The following is a 24,083-nucleotide window of genomic DNA, read 5'->3' on the forward strand; positions in this document are numbered from 1 at the left end:
CTGGGCCTGCACTGGCCTGTTACTAAAGGTTACCAATCTGCACCTTTTATTTTCAGTGACGCTGTTCCAACATTGGGCTTCCTATGCCTGGAAATATTCCACACCAGTAGTTTCATTTTAATGGGAGACTAATAATTCTATATACAGGCCTGGGCTAGCCAGAGAAAACTAAATACATGTTCCACATTAAAAAAATATTTAGTATTCCTTTCCCAGTTCCACAAGCCACTAGGATCCAAGTATCTGGCATTTGTGAACTGACTATGGACTTTAACATCTCCTTCTAGGTTTTACTGAGGTGAAGTCTTCCAGAAACCAGAAGTCCACAACAGGCAGCATGCATTGGAAGGAGCACATTGATAAGGAATGCTAGCTGAGCCTTATTGCCTTGTTACCACCTTCTTAACAGCATGTTTTCTTATCCACTAGGTTACGACAGGTGCCAAACCAACCCCCTAATTGAGAACAATAGAATTATCGAAAGACTTGAGACTTGAGGGCTAGATTTTCTAAGATGGTCACACAGCTTTGAAACAAGGTCACGCTCTACCTGTAATGGACTGAGGGGATTACTATTTTCAGTCAAGCTTAGAGGTAGGTGAAAGTCACAATTATGGTACCCATTCCAGCCAGTCTCATTGGCATTCCTAATCCTACTTAGAGACCCAGTTCTCTGTCTCAATGAGGAAACCTCCAGGCCACTCTTGTACACAACCTTTTCTTATTGGAGTTTAGATTTTGATAGAGTTTAGGAAACATCAAGACATTCATCCAAGACCTTTGCTTAAGAGGGAATTGTTTTGTGCTGAGTTATTAACATGCCACATTTCTGCATTTCATATATCTGAAACTTGCTTTTTGGACATAGCAACTCCACCAGTGCTCTTTGCTTTGGTGAGGTAAAAACAGAAGAAGCTGATCAGATTGATTGCAGGAGGAAACACATATTCTTAGAAATAAAATGACTCTTAGGTCATAGAACTCTGTTGTTTTCTCCAATGTCACATTTAGGATGGGAAAAGAAATCATGTCAGGACATTTTATATTTAAGGCTTAAACATGAAGCTGGGAAATGATATAAGAATATCATTGACTGAGGGGTTATAGGGAAGGCAATATTTCATATCAGAACACACTGTGGGCTAACCATCTAGTCAGGCAGATCACTAATAGTGATCAATAAGGGGTCTTTTGGGGATTTCAAGACTGTGCAAGAGGCATATCATTGACTACGGGACAAGTGGATAATGAAAGAGCAGACCTTTGAGCTATGAGATCATATGAGCTTCTAAGTTTCTTCATGCATAGGAAACAGAAGTTTTCTGTTCTGGTGAGACAGCCTGGATTTATGTCATCGTAAGGTCAGATTGCTCAGATAGAGACATGAAAGTCTGAAGTCTAGGGTAGACAAGAGGTGACGCCCTCAGACCATTCTCTCATTGAACCCCAAGTTCTTTTTTGTTATCTTGTTATTTTTGTAATTCAGTGGGAAGAAAAATAAGTTTTACACAATTTTGATTTTTAAAGATTTACTTATTTATGCATATAATAATTGGGTTCTAGCCAGAAGTGTGGAGAGAGAGAGTGAGGAGCAGAACAGACATAATAACACTGCTGAGGGGAGCAGCAGATGTGATAGGAGAGGTCTGCTGCACCATGTGGGTCAGCTGCTTTGTTGGGGATAGAACTCATGCTCAGTGGCTGGCAGTAGCTTGATAATGCTGAGACTTTAACTCCTCTGTCACCAAGGAGGCCCCCAGTTTTACACAATTTAATGTATAAACTACAACAGAAATATGTGTGGTATGCAAAGCAAAATACATTTACATTAAAGCCATTCCCTTCTGTGAGTACATGAACTCAACAGATGAAGGATGATACTTGTAAGCAAGTTAACCATGGATTGTGTGTGTGTGTATATACATATGATATGGGTGTGTGTTTAATCAGTCCTTTTTGGTGTTGAGTACATGGGTGTTTGACATCTTCTGTAGGGGAACACTCCATTCATGTCTTTTCTATGCTCTCACAAGCCACATTAGGTGAGGCTACCAAAGAGCATGTAACCATGCAAAAAGGTACTAGTTAGCCTAGAAATAAAAAGCAATTTAAGGTTGAGTTGGAGAAAATGTTCGCTATTGTTCCAAGTTTGTGAAGATCAAATACATCTCAAGTGACTGTTTTCTACAGTGGTTTTCTCAATAGGTATAGAGTTTTTAGAGATTGTCATGGAAGTGGAGAGGTGCATCTTCCATATTCTTTGTCTTCAAGAAGTGGTCTTATGTTAGCCTCTTGAAATTCTGGAGTCAGTCGTGTCAATCTGACTGACAAATAAAAGACTTGGGAAGCCTGTCATTTTGTGGCCTATGCAGAATGTTGCCTAAGTGTATCCTCTGGGGAATTGGGGTGTTTGGCTTTCTAACTCATGGGTTCAGCTTAGAAAGGATACAGACAAGTATTTCCTTTTTTATTGAAACAGAAAGTGACTCTTTGATTATCTTCTTGAGGACCTTTAATAAATTTGTGGTGACTTGACTCCTTATATGTTAATAAGGGATACTTTATTGATAGCATGTGAATTTTGGGTTGCAGAACTCTTAGGTTAATTGAGATTGTTCTAGTTTGGAGATGCCTGGTTTGAATGTTTTCAACTTAGGAAAAGATAGGAAGGGCACAGCATTTGAACCCATGAGGTGGCTCCCATCATAGGGAGATCATAACCAGATCTGACTCTACGAGTTGCGCAGAATGAGTGGAAAAGCGAGCCTGCAGGTATCATGGTTTAGCATGGTTGAGTGTAGGTGCTTTAGGTGGTTCTCTGAGAGAAAAGGCATCACTGTAAGTCTCATGAAATAAAGGACACAAAATGTAAGGCTCAGCTCTGGAGTATAGCAGAGGTTTCTGTTACCTTTGGGTTGAGGTAAAACAGGATATAAGGGCCAAGCCTGGGCAGATTGACCCACCTGGGAGGTGGGACAGGAGGCAGGCAGATGTTGCTACTGCCCTGCTGTGTGTGGGAAGTACCAGTTCTTCTACTGGTAAATAAATCATTTCTTAACAGCAAAATTGTTTCTCTTGATCTGTTCTGAATCTCCTTATTTTATTTTAACCACCAAAGGGAACTGAGGAAAAAAAGAACACGATAAATTACAAAGATGTCAATAAACTAATATGACTAATATTTATTGACATCCAGTTTGTGTCTGCAAGGGAGGGTGATGTTATTTTCATTTTACAGACTGTTAACTTAGTTACCCGAAATCCCACATCTCATATGTGACAGAGGAGGGATTCAGAGTCAGGTCAGTCTGACTTGAGTGTATAGCTTTCAGCTGCGTAAGGCTACCTTCGATGAAAGTGTACATGTGTATCCATCTCGCTATCCTACAAGTCACCTGACAAGAAAGATCAGAGGCCTCCACAATGCCACAAGGATGGTAGAAACAGATTGCTTCTTGGAGAGGAATTCTTACTGGTTAGTCAAGGCCCTATGTGGTATTGTGAGAAATCCAGAGTCACCAAATATAGGTATGTGACTTTGGTTGAGTCCTCTAATTCTCTGAGTCAGCTTGACTCCTGACCTGTACAATGGGGTAACAATCCTTACTTGATTGGTCTTCTTGAGTTTTCCTAAGAAACTAAGAAATTCAATAAAAGTATGGACAGCAGTTTGGCAACTTTATGCAGCAGCATGCAAGGTACTGTTTTCCCTTGTTTGGTCACAAACATGTTTTGTCATTTGCAAAGATAAACATTCATATATCAATGGTTTAAAACATACTCCAAGATAATGAAGGTTTTGGACAGGAAATATTGAACTAGCTTTTGTTTGAGGAGACTTTTTTTAAGATGAAAAGATTTTTTTTTTTTTAAATGAAAGCTAGCTAGCTAGCTATGTATCTATTTTTGGGTAGAAGAACTGGAGTGTAGACCAGAGGTTCAGGGTTTGGTGGGGAAGTTGTAAGACAATTTACCAGAGACAGAATGGGGAGCAAAACAGGCAGATTTAGTGAAACACACAACTGAGGGGAGTAGTGGGAAAGACAGGAAAGGTTTGCTGTGCTATTTGGAATCAGACACAGGCCATTGCAGTGATAGTGCTGAGACTTAACCCCTAGCTCACCATGGAGGCCCCACAGTGAAAGTCTCATTTAGAAAAGGAATTGTGCTTTCCTTTTTCTAAACTATTACCTACATGTATTGACATACAGGCAAAGTAAGAAGAAAGGGAACAACATCCATGAAATTCTTCACCCAGAGGTAACCCACTCCTAACAGCTTGGTGAATTGAGCCCATCTGACATTTTAGGTTCGGGTAACTGCTTTGGTAATTTTTATTACCAGTATTACATGTAAATTCTTTCTAAAATATCCACCTGGAGACTAAAAAACCTTGAAACACTGTTTGTTGAAATAGTTTACTATGGACCACAGGAAAAAAATCTTTATAAGATTTTGCTTTTAACTCCCCTCAAACCCTTCCCCGCCCCCCTCCCATCAGAGACAGACGTAGAAACAGATCTAGTAACTGAGTTACTATCCTGTCAGGGTGGATGAGTTGGGACGTTGTCTCCTTTCATGCTGTTTTTTTCTCAGTATTGTGGCATTTTCTAGTACTGTGGGTCCACTCCGTCACTGCCATAGTAAACAATCTGCTACCCGACGTCAGAAAAGTTAGATTCTTTGAGACTCCACGAGTTGTCTTAAATGCCGCTGCTTCTAGGACTGGGCCTTGTGTCTGCACATAGGAGGTCCAGGCATAGAGTTTGTCACTTTTGGAAATTAAGGCTTTTGCCATTGCCATTAACAGCTGCGTGGTCTGGATCAGTCAGTTAGACTCTGGATGTCTCTAATGTCCTTCCAGTTTAAAATGTTTTGTAATTATGTTCATTCTTTTCTGAGATTTTGATTCTGGCCCAATGTGATCAGTTTTCTGATGACAGATTTTCACCACTGCCTTTAGACATGAAAATCTCTCTTATTCCTCCTCTTGACACTTCAGCAATAGGTGCTCATTTTCCAAGTTATTTTCTTAGTTACCTGTCTCATACTAGGCATCTGTATTTGTTTAATACATTGGTTAATGATCTAATTAAAAGAAACAATGCGCCTGGGGTGGGGCCTTCATTGAATGTGGTCTTCTCAGCTTGTTGGTCAGCTCACTGTAACCATAAGCAGAATCCAAGCAGGGCTCTGTTAATAGCCTGAGCAATAAAACATTCCCATCATGTGTAAAAATTACTGTTAATAACTGCTAGTTAACAGATGCATTAAATTGAATGTTAGGGGGCTGCATAGAGCAACTGTGAAGTTAATGAGCTTGAAGGATGCAGGAAGAGGTGGAGCTATGAAGACTTGCTTTGGTTGTTATCAGAAATGCCTGATGATTGATGTATAATATTGATGATATTGCTGTTTCAGTGGCAACAAACACATGCATGTTGGCCAGTTTTCCATTCTGTAGGAGTAGTGGACTAGCACCTTTCTACATTGTTTCCACTGACTCTCAGGACCTGTCTGGCCAGAGCTCACTGAGACCTCACAAATAGTTGGGATTCCTTCAGCTTTCGCAGGTAGAGAGCACTTTACAGCGGCCTCTGCCATTTGGGAATCTGGGCACTCTGGTGAGGGTGGTACCTGGTGCTGACATACTGTGGATCCACAGGCTGGACAGCATATGAACATAGTTGTCTAGATTTATTCCTTATCTCCTTACATTATATGCATTTGTTAAAGGTATTGCTTAGGAAACAAAATGTTTTAAGAGATTTTGCAGATAAATCTCGTTTAGGCCTATTTTTGAAAATAGATTTTTCATCTGACACTCTGTTTTAAAAATTGCATCATTTGGGCCCTCCCTGGTGGCGCAATGGGTTGGGACACAGCACTGCAAGCTAGCAGCAGCTGCTTCAGTGCAAGTTCGATCCCCACCTGAAGCTGACCCACATGGCATGGCAGACCTCTCCTGACCCTCCTGCTGCTCCCCTCAGCACTGTATTTTGTGGATCTGCCTGTTTTGCTCCCCATTCTGTCTCTGGTGAAGCCTGTCACCACTCCTGCCTGCACCTCTGGCTTGTACCCCAGTTCTAAATGAATAAATAAATCTTTAAAAAAGGAGTAAAAAAAATGCATCTTTTTTTTATGGCAGTAATAATTGGCGTATAGTGCTGTATGTGAACTAGGGATACAATTCACGTCTCTTCAGATGCATGTTTCCAGCCATATCATGCCCACCCTCAACACACCAGTTATCCTCCACCAGTCACCGGAGCACCCACCCCCTCTCCTCTGCCCAACCCTCCCATTCTGGTAGCCTCAGTGCTGCAGTGTTGCTTATTTATATTCCATACATGAGTGAAATCATCCAATTGTCTTCCTTCTCCTTCTGCCTTATTTCACTTAGCATAATCCCCTGCAGTTTCCATTCGTATTGTTGCAAATGGTTATTTTACCCTTTTTTCCCTCTTTCAAATACCTGAATATTTCATTGTCTCTATAAATCATATCATCTTTATCTACTCATCTGCCTTTGGGCAACTAGTTTGTTTCCCTAACTTGGTTATTGTAGCTGGTGTTGCAGTCAACACAGAGGTGGTATACAACCCTTTGAATTAGTGTTCTTGTGTTTTTTGAATTGATACCTAGGAGTGGAATTGCTTAATCACAGGGCAGATATATTTTTAATATTTGAGACATCTGTATACTCTTTTCCATGGGGGCTGCAGTAGTTTACATTCCCAGCAACAGTCTTGTCACCATTTGTTGTTTTCGGTCTTTTTGATTTGGACCATTTTCATAGCTGTTAGTTGGTATTTCATTGCAACACCTATTCTTTTGCAAGAACTTCACATTTGTGAAGTTACATTGTTGTGTCTTTACAAGAGCAAGGCATGAGTTCCGACCAAAATGCATTCCTTCTTGGCTTATTAGATCTTGCCATTTCTTTTTTTCTATTAGTTGAATGTATCTTGCTGCCAATGGCAATTTTTTATTGCAATATTTATTAATTGTTAAGACTCTTATAACAGTATCCCACAGACAGATGATTTAAGCAGCAAGATTTATTTTCTTGTAGTTCTGGTGGTTGGAAATCCAAAAATCTAGTTGTCAACAGGTTTGGTTTCTTCTGAGACCTTTTTCCTAGGCTTGCAAATGACTTTCTTTTTTTTTATTCAAATTTATTTATATATTTACATCATTCTTCATTTTGTACATTTTTTCATCTGTCATAACCCCCAACCTACCACCAATTCACCCATGTGCCATCACTGTAGTCCTATGTCCTTTTCCTACCCCAGTTTTGATCCTATTACCCTTTCCACTCCTGTAGAATGTCTCTAGTTTATAGTTGTTCATTGCTTTTTTTTTTGTTTTTACTTTATTACAATTGCCATTTTTTTTTCCTGACTCCTTATGCTCCTGCTATGAGTGAAACCATATGGTATTTTTCTTTTTCTTTTAGGCTTATTTCACTAAGCATGATCCCTTCCAGCTCCATCCATGTTGCTGCAAAAGGCATGAGTTTATCTTTTTTGATTGATCAGTAATATGCTATTGTGTATATGTTCCACATCTTCTTGATCCAATCATCTATTTTTGGCATTTGGGTTGATCCCACATCTTCCCTATTATGAATAGAGCAGCAGTAAACTTGGGGGTGCAGGTGTCCTTTTGAATTAGTGTTTTTTTGTGTCCTTTGGTTAGGTACCTAAGAGTGGGATTGCTGGGTCATATGGAAGCTCCATTTTTAGCAGTTTGAGAAAACTCCAAACAGCTTTCCATAGTGGTTGTACCAACTTGTATTCCCACCTGCACTGTAGGAGAGTTCCTTTTTCTCCACATCCTCACCAACATCTCACTGGGGTGAGATGGTTATCTCATGATGGTTTTGATTTGCACCAATGGCACTTTTTAACTCTTAAAATGTCTGTGTATATATTTTTAAAAACAGGTTTGTTGAGTTTAATAAATATACAAGAAACAAGACGTATTTAAATGTACAATTTGCAAAGTTTGACATGTCTGCACCCATGAATTACAGCTACAACTGGATAATGAACAAATACATTGTCCTCACAAGCTTCCTGTGTCCCTTTATAATTTCTTCCTCCTACCTCTTCTGATCTCTCCCCCCCAGCCTCCTCAGGCAACAACAGTTCTGCTCTTTTTCACTATACATTAGTTTATATTTCTTAGAATTTTATGTAAATGCATTTATACAGTGTGTACTTTGCTTGGCTTCTTTCATTCAAAATATGCAGTGACAATAGCAATGATTTATTCCTTTTATTTGCTTAGTAGTATTCCATTATATGGAAATACGTAGTTTACCCATTCATCTCTTTAGGGAACTTTGAATTGTTTCCAATTTTTGGTTATTACAAATAAAGTGGTAATGAACACTCATGTGCAAGTATCTAATTGTTCCACACCATTTGTCAGCAAGTGGTGAATTGCCTTTGTGCTTTTTTGGAAAAGTATATATGTTGTCCACATATGTATATTTTTACACTGTTGCTAAAATTTTCTTACTGTATCATTATGATGAGTCTTTTCAAATCAAGTGGTGTTAATTCTACAACTTTGTTCTTCTTGCTTACTTTATAAGAATTTTGTCCATGGATCTTGAGTATTAGGTCGTAAGTAGGACGTGTAATGAAGAATAACTTTCATTTTGTTTACCAAGGATTGTAACTACTGAGCCAGCAAGTATATGGAAAATGGAATTTGACCTGTGCCTGAATCCTGATTCTATCAGTAGCTTTGTGACTCTAGTCAAGTTAAAGCTCAAAGTCTCAGGCTCTTTAACTAGAAAATGAGGATGAAGGTGGTGATATTTACATAATAGTATTGTTTTAAGGATTAAATCAGAAAAAATAAAAATCTCAGTTATAATATTTGCCTGATACACATTAATCTAAAAATTAACTTAATATCTGGTACTTAGTTGTCTAGATAAAAACAGCTTTGTTATTCTCATCTTTTACTTTATCGTCATTTTGAAGATTTTGAGGGATTCTCATTTAATTTCAAGAATTAGAGTTTTGAGGTGTGAGCCTGTAAAACAAAATATACTAGTCTTTCTTAGATATCCATGTTATATGTGGCTGAACAAGTTAAATACTAACAGAATGATGATTGAAAACAGTTGTTTGTTGGTAGTTTATAAGGCCAACAATTTGCTCTCACTGTGGAGAAATGGAAAACTGAAGCTACGAAAATCTAGTTCTATGGGATAATTTATGTGTGAAGGTTGAATAACAAGTGAAAACCTAAACTTAACCCCTGTGGTGACTTGGGGTACACAGTGATCCATCTTTGCCATTTTTAGGTGATGGTGCTAACTTGGCTTTTCCTCAAAAGTTTGATTAAATATTTTAAGACTCATGGCAGCTTAAGAAGAAGACTATTAGATCTCTAAAAATGAAATGAAATGAAAAAAAAATGAAATGAAATGGATTTTTTAGTTGAGGTAATATTGAGATAACCATCATAGTCTACTCACCACCAACTCACCCATATTCCACAGCCATTCTGCTTCCTCTCCTCTTTGTTCTGACTCCTCCCCATCCCTCGCTTTCTCTTGGTACATCAGTTCTATAAGCAGCTATCACGTTTTTCAGTTCTTTTTATCTGACTATTAGTTTAGTTATGTTATAGTCCACATATTAATAGCATCATCTGGTGTTTATCCTTTTAATTTCCTTCAACGAGCATTATCTCCTCAAATTCCATCCATATGCTGCAAATGGCATGAGTTTCTTTTTTAATACCTGAGTAATATTCTGTTGTGTATATCTACTAAATCTTGATCCCTCTAAATCATGTATAATATTGTAAACTAATGTTACCTCAGTTAAAACACAAATGGAGAAGAAAATGACTAACTGAATTTAAAAATGAATGAATGATACAGGCAGGCAGTTTTCAAATTAAGAAGCCATACCTTTTAAATAAACATATAGAGAGGTTTCAGCCTCACTGGTTTTTAGTGAAATGAAATACTAAGCAACATTGAAATACTCTATCATGTTGGTAAAGAGAAATAAAGTTGATAATGTCAAATATTGGCAATGATGCTGGGAGAAGGAACTAATTTGTGGCCAGTAGGGTATGAATTGGCAAAACTATTTTCAAAATCTATTTGAAAATACCAAATAAAGTTGTGGAACTAGTACTTCCTAAGAACTAGTACTTCCTTTTCTTGGTATCTGTTTTAGAGAGAGATTCTCACACATTGCACAGAGGGACATGCACAAAGATGTCCCTTGCAGTGACCTATTCCACTTCCCTCTCTCCTCGTACCCACACACCTGAAGTTATTGATAAGTCACAACACTAATGGCACAAGCTATTAAAAATGTTATGAAGTGACACAGAAAAATATAATATTGTTTGATTTTGCAAGTAAGAACATATAAATCTGTTGTCTTCTGTATTAGGTCATAAGTAGGAAGATTTCTGAGATGTTGAAACTTGAATATAAAACTGAACAATGTAAAAGGAAATGTGGTATTTTTGTCTTTATCCTTTTTCTCTGTGCATACTTCTTTTAATTCCCCATTTAAAACAAGCCTATTTTTCATTTTGTGTCTTATTTGATACAAATCTATTAGCAGTGTCTTCCTGAGGTGATTTAAGGATCTTCAAAGACCTATTTTGCGTTCAGAGTTTCTTTAGACATCTTGCTTCTAGTGATCGGTGCTCAGTATCACGTTAAGTTGCTGGGCCTAATTGTCAGTGTTTCCCCTGCTTCTTTGTTGCTGGGGTGGAGGAGGGGATTGAAGCTTGGAACATCTCTATTTCATGACAGGAAGGCATTTCAGGGCTTGTTTTCTTAATATTGCTCCATCTGTCGATGTCGGTATGTAAGATATTTATAACTAGGGAGGGATGTTTGTTTTACTATATGACAGACACTTAAAATGAAGATTAGATCATGCACTTCTGGTTAAGAATTTCCAAAGCATTTAATAAATCTCAGTCTTCAGACCAGAGGCCGGGGGCTTCTCCACAGTATTTTTAGCTGCCAAAACAGCCTCTCTGCCCATGTCAGACTCGCTTTATATGTGTACTTACTTGAAGTTCCCCATGTGCTTTCATCTGCATTTTAGTAAACAGATGACGGAAACTTCCTCTGCCTGGCCTCTCCATGACATACTGCAAATTTAGTTCAGACAACAGCTGACTGTGTGTGTCTTTGGCTATTCATGGAAAGAGAGGATTTACCTCTGCATCTTTTCACTGGTCCAAATTTGTTTACAACGGATTATTTGGAACTGGAGCTACTGGGTAATGAAAAAGATTTTTGTTTCTCCCCTTTTGTGAAATTTAATTGTCTTTTTAAAACTACACTGATGAGCTGTTTCTAATGTGTGCTGCTCTTACTGTGCTTGCTTTTGAATTCTTTTATTTCCTGCTCCTGTGCATTGTAAAGACTTATACTGCCATTTATCAGCTGCTGGTCTTCACAGAGAATCTACTTGGGCACCCGGGAATGCAGGTGCCATGTATTCTGAATGCTACTCTGGTCCTGAATTCTAAGTTTGATCAGAAACTACCCCTAAGCCTTTAAGATATCAGCTGAGCTAAACACTAACCTGTAGGCCTGACTTAGGGCTTCCAAAGTTTCTCAGATAAGCTGGAGCCACGATGAAGTCCATGCCATGATGTAGTTGGTCGGCTATTTGCTTATTTTTCTTTTTATGATGTTTTAAATTATAGTAACATTGGCATAACATACTGTATATGATTGATAAATGTAAAATACAGGCTCCCACCTCTTCAGGCTTATTGTTACCATACCACGGCAAACACAAGACAGTCATATGGTCCCTACAGGCCTTTGTGCCCTCCCTTTCTCTAGTCCTTCTCCTCTGGTGCTCTCAGTCAGATTTCTAACTTTTGCTTATGGTTTGATGGTGTCTGATCTTTGTTTAATTTCTCTATGTTCCTGATATACATGAAACCATCCAGTATCTATCTTTATTCTGTTTATTTCATTTAACATAATCCCCTCCAGCTCCATACATTTGTTACTAATGGTAAAAGTTAATGTTTTTGTTTTGTTGCTAAGTAGTATTCCATTGTGTGTGTGTATACACACACACACACACACACACACCTTAATCCATTCATCTGTTCTTGGACACTTAGGTTGCTTCCATGAATTTGTTACTGTAAATAGTACTATAATACAGAAAATATATATTTATGTAATTTATAGTAATATAGTAATACAGATAATATACATATCTATAATTTTTTCTTTCCAAAAGAAGTGTATTGTTATTATAATAAAAAACACAACAAAACAAAAACAAACAATTATAAGCCAGAGATATCCTATAGGGCAGGGGGACAAAGAAGAATCAGAAGGAAGGAGGGAGAAATGTGGGGGACTATGGTGATGGCAGGTGGGTGAAGTGGGGAAGGGGGAAAGTAAACGTTGCTTTAAAATGAACAATAATGTAAATAGATATATAAATTAATAAAAATAAGAAAAATAAAAACAGATTTATGAAAAAAATTGTGATAATTTTTTTCTTTCCAGTTTAGACTTTTTGCCCAGGGTAGTTCAGAATTGGTTGGGTTTTGGAGCATTAGCAATAATACATTTATCTCATGCATCTGGTAATTTTAATAAAACATTCAACACAACAGATATCAAGAATTGCCTGTTTCCTCTTTTTTGTTCTCCTTTCTTAAATCTGGAAACTAGTAACCGGACTGGAATTTTTTGTAAGTTGTTAACTGGATGTTTTAAGAATTATATTTTTAATGTCCACCATGATGGACATTAAAAATTGCCATGTTTGGGCCCTCCCTGGTGGCGCAGTGGGTTAATGCACTGCACTGAGAAACTAAAGCCACTTCTGCATGAGTTCGATCCCTGCCTGCCCCGGAGGTGACCACATGGCGTGGCAGACCTCTCCTGACCCGCCCACTGCTCCCCTCGGCAGTGTACTTCGCTGATCTGCCTGTTCTGCTCCCCACTCTGTTCATGGTGAATCCTCTCACCCTCCCCATCTCTGGCCTGTACCCCAGTTCTGTATGAATAAATAAATAAATCTTTAAAAAAAAATTGCCATGTTTGGCATATATAAATAAATAAATGGTTGTACAACATATCCCAAATCACCAGTCACTGCAATTATTTTTCCCTTATCCTAGTCTTCCTTTTTTTTTTTTTTTAACTCTTTCTGTTTTTACTTCTCTTGGATCAAAGTCTTAGATGATTACTCTGTTTACCATAACATCTTTCATATTTCTTCTCCAAAATTTTGTTCATAAAAAGTGTTCACCCCCACCTTGGGCTTTGACCTTTATATCTTAAATGATTTTAAACATTATTCATATCTTTTTCTGATTCTTCTCTGTTATATGAAATTTTTGCTAGTTGTTATGCCTTGCTAATGGTGAATTTTTTCTTTGTGGGCTTGTGGTGTAGGCTTGTGAGCTCATCTTTAGGGTTTAATGAGTGGGTTGCTTGGATTAGGATACCTCTCTCCAATAGGTCTTGTTTCTTCTTGTGGGCAGCCCAGAGATAGCCCTGGCCTACCATGTATTTTTATGTTCATTTTTTTAACTCGAAAGTTCTTGCACTGTGTAGATATTTTAAATTTGAAACCCCAAGCCCCTCTAGGGATGCAGATGTTCAGTAGAGAGACTTGATTCCCCCACCAAGAATCTAGGTCAAGCCATCATTGCATCTGTCTGTGGACTGTGAGGCTTTCATCCATACCCACCATTTCACTTCAGAAATATTTCTTCAAGACTTGTTCATGGGTCTTTCCTTACCTGAGGTCTCTGTTCCAGTTCTCCACCTCAGCTCGCCTTCCTGAGCAAGTGTTAAATCCAAAGCCTGTGCTATATTGACTTCTCATGTGCTTCCAGCTTTCCTTCTTAGTTCACTCTTTATTTCTGGTCCCAGACTATTTCATTTTTTGTGAAGTTACTTCAAGGGATGTTTACGTTATTTTTGTCACATATTCCCTTAAATTTCTTAGCGTTTAAAATGGACAGCTTTTCAGGCTATCAAGACAATGTCTAAAATGATGTTCTTGCTTCCATTCTTAGAAAGTAAGAAGTTTCAGGTTGGTAGCCAGGATAACTCTTTTATGTCAGTTTGCTGAACTTAGCAATCTGTATAACCTATCCAAAGACTCAAATTCCCTATCTTTCAAATGGTGATGATAAGGCTAAAGAACACAGTTCTGGAAGGTGTATTTCCTTTAATATGAGATTCAAGTAGTAGAACAGATAAGCCATTTTGAAAAAAAGAATGATAGCATTCTATAATTATCAGATCAGTTTTGTTTCTGTTTCTAGATACCCTATGGGTATCGTTAATATAGAACCTACTAGTATTATTGCTAATATTCTCTTTTACTCAGAATCTTCCTTCTATCATTGCATTTCCTACTCTATTGTCTAGTTTATGGCAAAGTAGGATGTCTTTCTTCTTAGGCATAGGATCAGCTTTGTGTTGCATTTCATTTTATCAAGTATGGTGATTACTGTGGTTCTGTTGTTCACCTTTCAACATGATCTTGTAAATCACTCAGGTGTCTTGCTAGAGAGTGGGTGTTGACAAGTAATACAGATACACTGGTCATTTTGGTTGAGATATTAATAGCACAAGTAATTATTTGTGTGTTTCTGTTGCTTTGGAGTCCTAGGGAATTGTTGCTGGATCTTTTCTACAGTTACTTATTTATAGCATGTCACTAAAGGCAAGTATCAATCAGCATAGATGCCCTAAGAGCTACTGGAAAGCTATAAATGCACATTAACAGGAATACTAGTGTTCATAAGCAAGAATTTTTATAATATGATTCTCATAACACATCTATTTTATGCTATAGGAGCCAAAGTTTGAACAAGCCATGTCAGTGAAAGGGCTGTAGAATGAGCAAAGGCAGTCATTTAATGACAGGCCAGACAGCTTTAGATATTGGAGTTTTCTTAGCTTTTTATTTGAGGCCAAGTTCTTAAACAGAGCGCTGACTTTGCTTTAGGTCAGATGAAGTCATGATCTGGGTTGGGCTAGTCCTGTTTAAATCACTTTTTTAATTTGTTGACCCAAGCTCCGGAAGAAGTTCAGTTCTCAGAAGAATGTAATTATGTAACCTTTATCCCAAGATTTAAGAGAAAGTCCTTAGTAGGTATAATGGGGAATCAAGGGAATATGAGGATTAAGTGAAACGTACTTGAAGAGATAGCAACAAAAGAAATAGAAAACATTTGTCAATCTGGTCTCATTTATTTGTATAGATCATTGGACAGATTAATATACTTAATTTTCAAATAAGCAAACATGCTTTCAGATGTTAAACCTTTAGGTCACAGAAAGGATGATACAGGTATAGGGGTGCTAACAATGGTTACATATTTTACTGAATTTTTCAAATTATACCATTGTTTTATATGGAATAGTTTATATGACTGCCCTATTTCCACTCATCTGTAGTAATTGCCTGCAGCACACAAAGACAACATAAATTCCCAGCTGGTTTGGACCTCTGTTTTTGTCCACTTAAAGCTAGCTCATCCCTTCATAAAGCCTTTTTACTAGACCTCCTCACAAATAGATGGGTTTGAAGATCATTTCTTGTCTTGTTCCCTGCCTGCCATCTGTTTTAGATTTTAGTGACTCATGAAATGCCCAAAAGCAACAGGCTTAAAGAGACTGAGAAAGAGCAGGGAGACTGAACTATCAGAAAACAGAATAATATCCCTGGGCTAATCAAGGTGAATTATATAATCAAGTGATTACAGGGATGTTGATTAAAATCGACAGTGAATCTATGAATCTAAAAACTAAATGTGTGCTAGTTTTAGGAGAAATGTCAAAGATTTAGCATACAAGCTTTGGTTGCCATGGTTATAGAGCAGTTGATGGAAGTTTGTAGGGAGGCATGCATGTAGATCAATTCAGTCTAGCCAATTTATGCCAAACACCTAGTATTCTGGTACAGTGGGGATAAGAGTGAGTGTGACCTGTTCTTTACCCTATGGGAGTTCTTTGTCTCAGGGGGAAAATTAACACACAGCAATCCATGCTGCTGACAATAATGGCAGTGCATAGAGCATTTGCTGTGCATGGGCCAAGTCTAATGCCTGCCTAGGGCTTTACTTACTTACATTATCTTGGATTCACTTAGCAGTTCTCTGAGGTAGATATTATTATCTACAGTTTACAGATGGGCGAGTGATTTTTTTTTCCCAGCCTGCCATTGTGCCACCTCTTAGCACAATACACTAAATGCGTCACCAAGGACTTAGACTGGAGTCTGACAAGTGAAGGTCCAATCTTGGTTTTATTACATATCTGTGGGGTTTTAAGAAAATTTCTTAATTTGAGTCATAGTTTTCTCATGTATAAAACAGAGATAGTATTGTCTACTTTATCTCTCAGCTTCATTATCATTATCTTCAAGAAGCCTAGCCTTCCACTTTAAAGAAGCTTATTCCTGGCCCTCCCTGGTGGCACAGTGGGTTAAAGCACAGCACTAAGAAACTAAAGCCACTTCAGCATGAGTTCGATCCCTGTCTGCCCCGGAGGTGACCACATGGTGCGGCAAACCTCTCCTGACCTGCCCACTACTTCCCTCAGCAGTGTACTTCATCAGTTGGCCTGTTCTGCTCCCCACTCTGTCTCTGGTGAATCCTCTCACCCACCACACCTCTGGCCTGTACTCCAGTTCTGTATGCATAAATAAATAAATCTTTAAAAAAAAAGAAAAAAGAAGCAGCTTATTCCCATCTGCCAGTCACTTGATCCCATTGTCCTGTTCAAATTTTGTTGCGGTCTCTATCACCAACTGAAACGAACTCATGTACTGTTGTTTTATATGACCTTTCTGTTTTATATCTGTTTCATGAAGGCAGGGACTCGGCCGAGGGTGGTCCTTCTGTCCCCAGGATCCTGGCCCAAAGTAGGCATCAATAAATATTACATGAATGGCAGTGGTCTAGGCCACAGTGGGATAGCAAGGGGAACATGACTGTCTTTGCATTTAACATCCTTGTGAACAGTCCCTTTGCATTCCTTTAACACTAAATGAAAGTTTTGAACTTTATTTCAGGTACTTAGAAAGGTTAAAATTTTTTAACCATGTATGGAAGGTTGGAAAGTAAGGTGAATTTCATCATCTAATGCGTGATAGTCCATCTTTGACCTGAGCTAGGCATCAGTAAGAGGAGCACACCCACGTACAATACAGAAGCCTGGAGGATGGCATGAGGTTCATTCATGTGGAAATGGGACATGCTGAGAGGAAATGTACAGCCAGAACTCAGTGAGAGGAGTTTGAGCTTCACGGTTTCCCACAGCCTCAGACTGAGTGCTATGTCTTACAATGTCGACAGAAGCACTGTAGCAATGTCTACAGAAGCAATGTCCAGTCAGCACTGACTTGTTTATCTTTGTCATTCTTCAGGATTCTGAGAAGAGAACCCCACTTCATGTGGCTGCATTTCTGGGAGATGCAGAGATCATTGAACTCCTGATTCTGTCAGGTAAATAACACTCAAATGTCAACTGCAGGTAAAAATTGAAATGGCTAATTTCTTAGATGACTCACTACCATGAACCCAAACAAAATACTTTTAATATGTTCGTGGAAGTTTATATGATTAACAATTTTACTGGTATACAATAGACAATACAAAAACTGTTTTATTGATATATACTTATTCCAATAAAATCTGTTGATACTGCTTTGAAGTATGATTCCTGACTGTCTAATCAGATCCAGAATTGTAGATGGATTTAGTGCCTTTGGATATCTGTTTTTAATTGTAAAGGAGAAAAAGAATAAACAAGGAAATGGATTCCTTAAAATCTACACACAAATATATATTTACTTACATTTAAATTGTGCTGCAAAACTACTTTTTTTTATGGATACATGATTATGTAATAAAAGGATAAAAACATGGAAAGAAAGAAGACAGCATAGTGGTCACCTCTGAGGAGGCAGGTTGAGTGAGAAATGTCTTCAATGAAGGAAATAAAAGAGACTACCACTATGTAAAATGTTTTATCTCTTAAAACGTGAAAGGAGGCCCTCCCTGGTGGTGCAGCGGGTCAAAGCACAGCATTAAGAAGCTAAAGCCACTTCTGCATGAGTTCGATCCCCGCCTGCCCTGGAGGTGACCACATGGTGCGGCAGACCTCTCCTGACCTGCCTGCTGCTCCCCTCAGCAGTGTGCTTTGTTCATCTGCCTGTTCTGCTCCCTGCTCTGTCTCTGGTGAATCCTATCACCCTCCACATCTCTGGCCTGTACCCCAGTTCTGTATGAACAAATAAATCTTTAAAACAAACAAACAAACAAACAAAAACGTGAAAGGAAACATGGCCATTGTGTGTTCCATCTGATTTGTGTTTATACGAGTCTTTGGGACATTACTTTCCTATGTACTTTAAATATTTAATCAAATTTAAAATTGCAAGTGCTTGCATTTTTTGAAATCTGTATGTTTGCTGCATCTTTCCAAACAGGTTTCCAAAACTTAGCATTTGGTTCCTCCCTTGAGTATTTGCTAGACAAGTTCCTGGAGCGAATCTGAGCATGTGCGTGTGTCTCAGGGTACATTGTATATAGACCGGCTGGCTTTCTTCTTCCTTCTTTTTGTTTTGGGAGATTCAAATCTGGAGGAAATACCTCTAATCACAGACTATGCAGACGGTCTATAATAAGATTTGCCTTTGTTTGCAGTAGTAAGGGAACTTATAGAATTCCACAATAAACAGTGCAAAGGTAGGAGCTGATGTGTACTTATAAGCAGATGTGGAAAGCATTGTGAAACGAAACAAGAATTGTGTTATAGTACACAATGAAGTCAGATTGCCCTCATTTTTTATTGTGTTCATGTTCTTGAGGTGGGTTTCCCCAGCAAATCTGTGCCTTTGACATGTTTGCTGTCTGTACCTGACTACTTCATGGAGCTTGTTTGCAGTAGTTAGGGAACTTGTAGAATTCCCTTATGTCTTATTATCATGTATCATCTCTCCTGTGTTCTGGAGAAAGGGCTTCCTTTTAACAGTTCCTTTTAACAGTTCTAAAGGTGTTCCAAACAAATGTGTATTGTTTGGTATTGGCTTAGACCATTGCTAAGAGCCACAGCTCACCTGGCTTGTTGCCCCAGCAGTAGAAATTAAGCCCGTGGAAAATTGTGGCAGAATCAACAAGGGTGTAAAATAAAGGGTCCTGTGGTGTGACATCTAATGGTTGAGCAGCTGCACTAGTCACCCAAATTATAGTAAAAGACCTCTCAGAATCTCAGAGGAATGTTTGGTTCATGAATGTGGAGATTCAAAACTTTTTGTTTGTTTTTTTCCACACACGAAAGGGAAGGTTTTAATTCTGCAGCACAAAGTTGGGAAACTTGAATTCACATCAACATTACATGGTCACAGGGTCTACCAGTCTTTCTTAAATGTGGCTTGTTCACTAGAGTCAGGAGAAACTGTCTCATCTCTCTTGATCTGTACACTTTGTAGAATTATTGAGCTGTTAACCACTGTAGTATGACTTAGTACACATGCTATGGCATTTTTCTTTCTCTCCCGTGTCAAGTTAGGATGACTTTGGATTTTGGAGTGCATTAAAATGTTCTTTGGAAATTTAACTCAACTGTGGAGGCTTAGGTAAACTCTTGGAATTTTCATGGCTTTAATTTCCTTGAGAAGTCCTTTATTCAATTTGTATATTCTATTCCTAAAGAAATACTGCAAGAGCAGGATGATTTCATCTCTGAGCTTACTTCTGGCAACTGACCCTATAGGGACTCCAACCAAACTCTTTTCCAGTTTAATAATAAATGAGGTGTTAATGGTTCCCATGTTGGACAAATAATTTGGCCTTGCCAGAACAGCCCCATTACAGCTGTGTTCTCTTGTATTAACTTACAGAGCATAGTGTAACTCAAGCCTGCTAAATTCCTACTGACATTATCTCTTATTAGCTAGGGGGAACCCTGAATGCCTCTGAGCACAAAGGGAGGAATTAGGTCTAGCAATTTACCCTTCTTATAACTGCCAGTCCACGTTCTGGCTTTATTCTATCCCTCTTCCTTCCACTACTCCACTCTACCTCCCACCTCTCCTCTAGCTTCTGTTTGGGAAGTGGCCAAGTTAGCATTTAGGGAGAAGGTCAAGTGCTTGCTAAATCATTTGTCCATATACATATGAATGAAATCATTGTGAACCAGTCAGTAGGAGTTATGAGTTAGAGACTTAGAGACTGGGGTTGAGATGTCAGAAACATAGCATACAAAAAATGGCCAGTATAACAATACCTGTGGAGAACTTTGGGGGTGCACAAGACTTAGAGTCTTAGACTAAAGGGGCAAACTGAAAGTACTTACCCTGTAACATGGAAGTGTTTGTGAGGTGTAGCTATGAATTAAAAATAATAAATATATTAGAGTTTATTAGAATATGAAACAAATGGTATTCCTATAAATTATTTCCTTGATTTTTTCAAAATATGATCAACTACTGTCAATGCAAATAGCTTCCAGAGTTAGTAGCAGCTCATTCTTTTGATTCTCGTATGCATAATGAAAATTCATTTGTTGAGGATGGATTTGATGTTTATTTTATCTAGGGGAAAAAGTGGTGATGCTGATTTTGACCCCCTAAATGTAGTATGATTATTAAGTGATGATCCATTTTCTGGTGGGGACATAAACTGGCTCTGAAGGCAACATCAAGGGGATGTTTAAGACTGTTCTTTGCAATTGTCACATATGTGGAGTCATCATACAATCTTCCAAGGTCATTGCTTTGAAGGACAGTGCACCTGGGAAATAATGAGATTTGGTCTGTTTGTTAAGAAAAAATCAATAGCAACCTGATTTCATTATATTATAATCCTGTCTCATATGATTTTTCTTATATACTTGTTTAATCCTACAATTAAAAGCCAAATTTTAAATATGCCTATCTAAAGAATCAGTTATTCTCATTAGTCTGTAAAAATTTTAAGCCACTTTATCTTAGTCTTTTGTTTATTTCTTCCTAGACGAAAAGGCTAAGAGAACAGATATAGTGCCTCTGGAACAGATGCTCAGAACTCCCTTTACCCTGATATTTATAAAAATAAAATCAAGTGGCAACAGGGATAAGACCAAAAAAAAAAATAAAAAATAGTACCTAATTTGTAATTACAGTTTATGCCTGACTTTTGTTGGGTCTTTGTCTCTAATGAACCAGCAAAGCCTGACTCTTTTTTTTTTTTCCTTTTAGTGCTTAAGCTTTAAAATGTCCTTGGGTAAAATGCAGTTGCCTTTAAATCATTAGGCATGCAGACTCCGTGTCCTTCAGTGCACAATGGTGCCTGACAGGTAAATAACATGAAGCTTCCTTTAGAAAAATGTTATAAATATTCAACTCGGAGCCAGAGTCATCTGACATCTCCCTCTGATGTGTAAACAAGACTCTTGGACATGTTTAGAGGAAGAGGATGAGGAAGCCCATGGCAGAGGGTGACATTGATGAAATACTGCTCCTCCCCACTCAGATAACACTGCTTTTGTCATACTAATTTTCTTGTTTGGGGAGAGGATGCTTTCCTTCCAGTTGCCTGTTTACCTCTGGAAGAGAATAAATGGAGGGACTGAAGAAGGACTGAAACAATGAGTGAAGGAAGCCACTTCCTAGATTTCTAATTATCTTCCAGTTCCTCTAGTGATTAGGAAGCTGCACAAGAGCAGTCCTGGTGCTGTGTGCTCTGTGATGCTCAGCAAGCATGGGGTCATTTTTCTCCAGGAAAAAATTTTAATATTAAAAGCAACACCTGCACTTGTATAAAACTGGAAATTTCTAGAATATGTAAATAATAGTAATAACAAATTAATATACACACATAAATATACATTATGAGAAAACAATAGCAGAAAAATAGGGCAAATAGGTAAAGCATATGAACAAAAGCAATCATCAGAGAATGAATTAAAATGGCCAGTAAATGGACATATTAGTAAACGCCCAACCTTCCTCTTGAACAGGAAAGCACAGAAATGTAATCCAATCTTCTTCATTCACAATTGCAATACTTAAAATGAGGATGATACTAAGTTTTGATGAGGATGTGGGAAAAACTAAGCAATCTTATACACTGTTAGTATGCAAATTGGCATACTTCAGAGGGCACAGAGCATTTATTAAAACCAAAATTATGCGTGACCTGTAAGAGAGAAAGTCCCTTTCTAATCGTCTAGAATCTATCCTAGACAAATAGATTCTATTTGCTCATTTGCTTAAGAGTCATTTTGTGGATGTTCATAGCAGCATTGCCTGAAATAGAAGTTAGAAATAATTGAAATATTATTATTTAAGTGCAGCTCTATGAAACTATCTGCAACCACTGCAGCATGAGTTCATCTCTGGCCAGGAAGGTAACCTTCTTAGTACAGCAGACCTATCCTGTCTCCCTGCTGCTCCCCTCAGCAGTGTATTTCAGTAGATCTGCCTGTTCTGCTCCCCATTCTGTCTCTTGTGAATCCTCTCACCCCCTACATGACTGGTCTACACCCTAGTTCTTGTATGCATAAATAAATAAATCTTTAAACATATATTAAAAAATAAATATCCATCAATAAGAGAAAAAGACTAAAAGTTCTGGAGTATTTATATGTTGGAGTACATGTGGCAGTTAGAAAGACTACACTCAGTTTGTTTATATCAACGTGGATAGATATGAAAAATTGTTTAGTGAAACAAGTTCAGAGTGTTATTACAGCATATACAAATTATGTAGAATATATTTATGAAACAATGTTGTAGATTTTCAAAACTTATTGTGTAATATTTCATATATACAAACAATATTGTACTTTATTTTCTGTGATACACATAGTTGCATATGACAACAGGAAAGAAACTAGAATGAAATCAAGGGAGTATATATGCATATATATATATATATATATAATCCACATTTATATATAGCTATATATCATATACACATATATACATATACCCAAATAGTATATACATACAGGTGCATCCATATCCATGTATATATGGCAGAGAGAGATAAGTGAATATGAGGAACAGAGAGAATGATAGGGAAAGTGGAAGGAAAGTGTTTAGTTGAATGCTGGACAAATGTTGGCTAGTTATGAAGTAAGGGACTGTATCCAAGAGCTTGGGCTTTGAAGTTAGACTGGCTGGGCTCAAAACATCCATTTCTTGGATCTACCATATGATCAAGAAATTCCACTCATAGGCTTCTACCCAAAGAATACAAAAACCTAATTCGGAGGGATATATGCACTCCAGTGTGCATTGTAGCACTGTTTACAAAAGACAAGCCATGGAAGCAACCTAAGTGCTCAAAGAAAGAAGAGTGGATTAGGAAGATGTGGTATATACACACAATGAAACAGTACTTAGCTATCATGAAAGATCACCTCCTGTCATTAGCAACAACATGGATGGAACTGGAGACTGGAGGGTGATTTGTCCCAACTTCTGTGACCGGCTGCAAGAAAGGAAGGCAGGAGGCAGAAAGGCTGAGCAAGCAGAGTTTATTGCTCCCGGACAGCAGCTGAGATGGAGCCCCTAGGGTGGGGTCCGCAGCTACTGTCCCCTCAATAAGGGGAAAAGTGTCTTTTATACAGATCTAGGTTCACATTCCAAAGGTGACTCATCACTGTGTCCCCTGGTGTTAGGCCCAGTTCCTCCCACCTGTATCTCCCGGATGCTAGGCCCAGTTGACTATCAGTTTGTTATCCCCATTCAGCTAGTCCCATATCAAGCTTGGATGCAAGGCTCAATTCTTTACTTGTCAGTAAATCTTTGGTTTCCAACATTCCCCACTTTTTCTTTAGTTATTAGGAAAAGGGACATGGTTTCTCCATGGCTGCTTTCTGTGTGACTTAGGGACAGTCGTGGACTTCTGCAAAGGAATATAGGGGACCGTGGGGTGTAACAGGAGATGATTTAATGCGACCTTGGTTAGAGCCTACACCCACGCCATTAAAAACCGGACCAGGCGTCTCTTCTAGCACTGGATTTATTTATTTATTTATTTACTTACTTACTTATTTATTTATTTATTTATTT

The 24,083-nt window shown here is 38.1% G+C and overlaps 1 protein-coding gene across 2 annotated transcripts in view; it reads left to right on the top strand.

Moving 5' to 3' along the window:
• ANKRD44 (ankyrin repeat domain 44) overlaps positions 1 to 24,083 on the top strand; it is a 172,608-nt gene that overhangs the window by 22,613 nt on the left and 125,912 nt on the right. For both annotated transcript variants that reach the window (XM_012728683.1, XM_012728685.1), the window contains exon 2: positions 17,445 to 17,523. In XM_012728683.1, the coding sequence (XP_012584137.1) occupies positions 17,445 to 17,523 (79 nt within the window). The remainder of the gene's footprint in view (positions 1 to 17,444; positions 17,524 to 24,083) is intronic.

This window comes from Condylura cristata, unplaced genomic scaffold, assembly GCF_000260355.1.
Source record: "Condylura cristata isolate star-nosed mole 26May11 unplaced genomic scaffold, ConCri1.0 scaffold00002, whole genome shotgun sequence".
NCBI classification, from domain to species: Eukaryota; Metazoa; Chordata; class Mammalia; order Eulipotyphla; family Talpidae; genus Condylura; species Condylura cristata.